Source organism: Solanum pennellii, chromosome 9, assembly GCF_001406875.1.
Source record: "Solanum pennellii chromosome 9, SPENNV200".
Classification (NCBI taxonomy): domain Eukaryota; kingdom Viridiplantae; phylum Streptophyta; class Magnoliopsida; order Solanales; family Solanaceae; genus Solanum; species Solanum pennellii.
The window spans coordinates 4,723,189-4,728,560 of NC_028645.1; the positions used below are offsets into that span (position 1 = coordinate 4,723,189).

Below are 5,372 nucleotides of genomic sequence, written 5' to 3' on the forward strand. Positions count from 1 at the left end.
ATATATATATATATATATATATATATATATATATATATATATACACACACACACATTACTAGCTAGAAAATATGAAAATTATAGGTAATCCAGCTAGTTTGTCGTTATATAGCTCCTAGCTAATTGATTTTCTTGTAGTTCGTTTAACATGTGATTTTTATTGTTTAACTAAGCAATTTCATTTATAGCTAATTTTTCGAATTCTAAATATAAAAAATCTTTTGTATTTTTCCATGTTAATAGGTGCAATGAATCAACTTACAAGGAGTTTGGCTTACGAATGGGCTAAAGATAATATTCGAGTGAACGCAGTAGCACCTTGGATTATAAACACACCCCTCATTGAAGCAGCAAAGGTAAAATTACCATGATAAAAAAATTAATTGATCTGACTCAATCTTAAAACTTAGTTCATTTTGTGAAAATTTTCTATTAAGAACAAACGATCTAATAAATATTTCTGAAAGATATTTTTAAATGAAATATAATATAATTACTAATATTGTATCTGATTTTGTTCCAGAAAGATTCATTAACTAAAGAACGTATTGAAAGAAGTATTAGTAGAACACCAATTTGCAGAGCTGGTGAACCAAAAGAAGTTTCAGCAATGGTGGCATTTCTTTGTTTCCCAGCTGCTTCATATATTACTGGTCAAGTTATATGTGTTGATGGTGGACTCACAATTAATGGTTCTTATTAATTATTTTATTTTATGTCTTGAGTAATAATAATAATAATGTACTTGATTAATATGAAACCATGAAAATTTTATGTTCGATTATTTCAATTAATAAAATGAAATTGTCAATCTATTCTAATTAATTATTATATGATATAATTCTGAATTTAATCAGAATTCATACAAAGAAATGGAAAAAAATGACATGTATATTAGTTAGCCAATTGATTGCGAGTATAATAGGTGCATGCATGTTACAAACTTGCAATATAACACATCTCTAATTGGACCACGTCTTTATGCCTGGCCTTGGTACATTATATCACCTATTTAATATTTAAGCCGAAATCATAAGTAGATCTTTAAATTTGTTTGATTTTTTACTTTAGGTATCTTAATTATGTTATTTTTTTATGGCTAAATTTAATGGTGGCTTTTTAAAATTGGTACTAATTTTCAGTTAGACACTTCAACTAAGCTTTGTTCATTTTAGACACCTCATGTCATGCTCCGTTGTATTAATTTGACACTTTTTGCTGAGATAGCATAGTAAGTGTGATACACTCACTGAACGCGCGTGAGAGCCTCATTTTACCAAATTTTACTTTTATTTTCTTCTTCTTCTTCCCCAAGTTTTCACTACCATTTTTCAAGCTTAAATTTTTTCCATGGTGATTTAAATTTGACGATGCCACAAACAAAAAGTAAATTCTAGCGTCCAGAAATTTTAAGCTTTAATACTTTCACTAATTTTGTTGTGTTCTTCTTCCGCCTCAAAATAATTTGAGAAAAATCAACATAAATTTCAAGACGGGAAAAACACACTAAGAAATGGAAAATAATTATATTTTCAATTATCAAATTCTGCATTAACAATAATTAATTTTAGCGTTCTAATCTATTTGTATGCTGTCACGACCCAAAAATCACGAGTCGTGATGGCACCTATATTCCCAACCAATAGGTAAGCCAACCAACATATTTTAACAAACTTAACTAACTATGAGGGAAAAAAACAACAATAAGTCAAATCTTCAATACTGAGTTCCTTATAAGTACGAAATGCGGAAGCTAGAAAAAATAATATCACCCCAAGAATTGGTGTCTTAAGTACAAGAGCTTCTAAAATCCGATGCAAGTCTGAAACTAAATGACAAATCTAACATAAGGGATATCATGTCTGAATACTAATAACAGAATAATTAAAAGATAGAGGGAGGTGCGGGCCACGGAACAGCCAAGCAGCTCACCACAACTCCAAGAACTTCAAGCTCGGACTCAATTTGCTCCACGAGATGTGCTCCTACTCGGAATCGAATCTGCACCACCAAGAGTGCAACAAGTGTAGTATGAGTACGAAATCACGTGTACCCAGTATGTAGCATTGACCGACAACGAAGAAGTAGTGACGGGAGTTTATATAAGAAAATAAATTCTTAAATTATACAAGTATATATATATATATTACACTTACTATTTAAGTTTCTTCAATAAAGGAAATCAACATCAAGTACTTTCCAAACACCAAACGAAACATATAATCATCAAGAATGAATGATGTGATGAAATGCAATGCAATATGATACCATGTAATGATATGTCTCAGAATATCCATGTACTCAATCAACCGTATACACATGATACTCCTCGGAAATACATCGAGAGTTCATGATCCATGGGGGACTCGCGAGGTCCATATACCGACACGGACGATCTCCACGTGTATGTGCGGACGATCTCAACGCACTATCATAATATCAACAATTTTCGCACGGACGGTCTCCACGTGCCCAAATTACAATCTTAACATCTCACCATCCCCAGCACGGGCGATCTCCGCGTGCCCAATTTATACTCAATCTCATGTCAATGCACGTATACAATTTATTTCAATATAAGGGGATAAGGATGTATCTCACTCAATCAATATCAACATAATACATAATCACCTCAATTATCACAACTATAAGGGTGTAATAAAGAAAACACAATCACACAAAAATTTCAAGTTAATAATATATCAGCTAATGCCCATATGCTTTGGAAATTCTCAAATTACAATCCGCATTATATAGTAGTAACTTTCCGTTTTATAACACCGGTACTCGTACCAATGCCCGTCACACCATTTATACGAGACCCCCATCTTTCGCCCTTACCCCTTTGTCTATTTTTTTTAATCTTTAATTAGGAAAACATCCTTCAACAAGTCTAAAAGTCTTAACATACCTTAAGTGCCGAACCTCGTGCCACGAATCTTCAAGATAGTTTCTTTCCTTTTCGCAAAGTTTCGGAATGCTCACGATCTACCAATGATGCAATATTCGTAGGTGAGCGAGTTTGTAGATATTCAAATTATTATAGGTATACCATAGACCCTAAAACTTACTCATATCTCTAATCAAGTCCCAAATCTTGATATAATTTATATGCCAAAATTATCACATTGGCTAAATTTCAAGTCAAGAATTGAACCTTAATCTCTCCAAAAATCATAATTTTAATGGTATTCATACAACACTATTCAAATAATATTTAATTATCTACCTCAATATATTTAACTTAAATCTTTATTCGATATATGACTGAAGCAGGTCAATGTAATATCTACACTACGGACAGGCAGAATGCACTGCAACGTGACAATCTGAAGAAAAAAACTACCAAAATCCCAAAAATTCATAACAAATGCCCATCATTGGCAAGCTTGCCAAATGATTGACTTATGAATCTGATTGCCAATGATTGGCTCATGATTTTCTCATGATTTCCCACCACCATTATTTCTTTATATTAAATAAAGCTAAAGTTCACCAATTTGGCTTTAAATCCTTTCCGATAAAATTGAAAAACGTCTTTAACAATAAGAAGGAATAATTTTAATGTCAGTTGCCAACATACATACCACCGAACAAACAATTTCTTAGTTCTTAATTTCGATCAGACTGGAACATTCACTTCCCGCACATTGTTTTAATCACTTGCACCAAAATTTATAATCAAGTTCATAAATCTTAGTGTTAACTATACGTGTCAAGTTTCGTATTCCTAAATTTTAAATATAGGTTAAGTCTAACCTTACCAAGATTCATAAATCTCATAGTATTCCATCCAATATAATACGATACAATAAAATATAATGCAATATCTCTATATCTAAGTACCTAATATATTAATAACTAAATCTATACTATAATAAATCATAGATATAAATTGATAGTAGAAACCACTGGTTACAAACCAGTGGTGACCTCAGGAACAACCAAAACACGTTTCCCTTCCCATTGATATAATCCCATAACCCAAATATTTTTCCTCAACTTCATTAAGTATAGCAACTACACTTCTAATAATAATAGGAACAAAAACAACATACTCCAACTGGAAACTACGAAGAAAAACTATATATATCGTTCCCTGCCAATTTTCCTATCAAAACCCTTATTAAAATAATAAATAGACGAATAAGGGATCAACTTTCTATCTACCTTACATTCACTATGATCCATATAAAAATCAAGAAAATCTCCAAATTGCTTCTTACCTGAAGATTTTGCTGGTTCCCTCACGTTCTGTATTCACACCCGCCAGGTAGTTTTCTAACCCTTTTATTTTCTGCCTTTCTAATGTTAATTAAGTAAAATAAATAAACTAATCCCACTAACCTAAATCAATTAATGGGTCAAGTAAAAAGGTATTAAATGAATTATGGATATGACCCACTAACTATTAACTATATTAATTCTTCACTAAAATTTTTATCAACTAAATATTCTTAGTTTCGAATAGTTTAAAAATACCCTTTTAAATTTTCAAAAGGAGTCAAACTAGTCCTAGTTCTCAAACGACCTAGCGGGTTGTTACATATGCGTTCTCATATTATTATTAATTAGTTTAAAGCCCGTTTGGATGGGCTTAAAAATAGCTTTTAAACAATATTTTTGAAAGTGTTAGAACTTATTTTTAAAATAAGTAGTTAGGTGTTTGGATAAAAGTGCTGAAGTTAAAAAAAAGTTGTTGATGTGTTTGGCAAATAAGTGCTGGTAAACACTTTTTTTAATCAAAATATCTAAAATACCCTTAAAAGTTGTTAACATGATAAAAATTGATTAATTTAGTAATAATAATAATATATAATATATAATAATAATAAAATATAATAATAAAAAATAATAATAAAATAAAGAATAATAAAATAAATAATAATAATAATAATAATAATAATATATAATGATAATAATAATATAATAATAATAACAATAAAAATAATAAAATAAATAATAATAATAAAAATAAAATAATTAAATACAAATAATAATAATAATAATAATTATAATAATAATATAACAATATGAAAATAATAATGATAATAATAATAATAATGATAATATATAATAATAATAATAATAATAATAATAAATAATAAAATAAATAATAATAATAATAATATATAAAATATTAATAATAATAAATAATAATAATCATAGATATTAACAATAATAATATATAATAATAATAATAATATAATAATAATAAAAATAAAAATAATAAAATAAATAATAATAATAAAAATAAAAATAATAAAATAAATAATAATAATAATATAACAATACGAAAATAATAATAATAATAATAATAATAATAATAATGATGATGATAATATATAATAATAATAATAATAATAATAAAA

The 5,372-nt window shown here is 28.2% G+C and overlaps 1 protein-coding gene across 1 annotated transcript in view; it reads left to right on the forward strand.

Moving 5' to 3' along the window:
• Nucleotides 1–815, forward strand: part of LOC107029382 (tropinone reductase homolog) — a 4,059-nt gene extending 3,244 nt beyond the window's left edge. Inside the window, exons 4-5 of the mRNA XM_015230781.2 lie at nucleotides 244–356; nucleotides 524–815. Coding sequence (XP_015086267.1) covers nucleotides 244–356; nucleotides 524–703 — 293 coding nt within the window. The 3' untranslated portion in view covers nucleotides 704–815. The remainder of the gene's footprint in view (nucleotides 1–243; nucleotides 357–523) is intronic.
• Nucleotides 816–5,372: the final 4,557 nt, after the last annotated feature.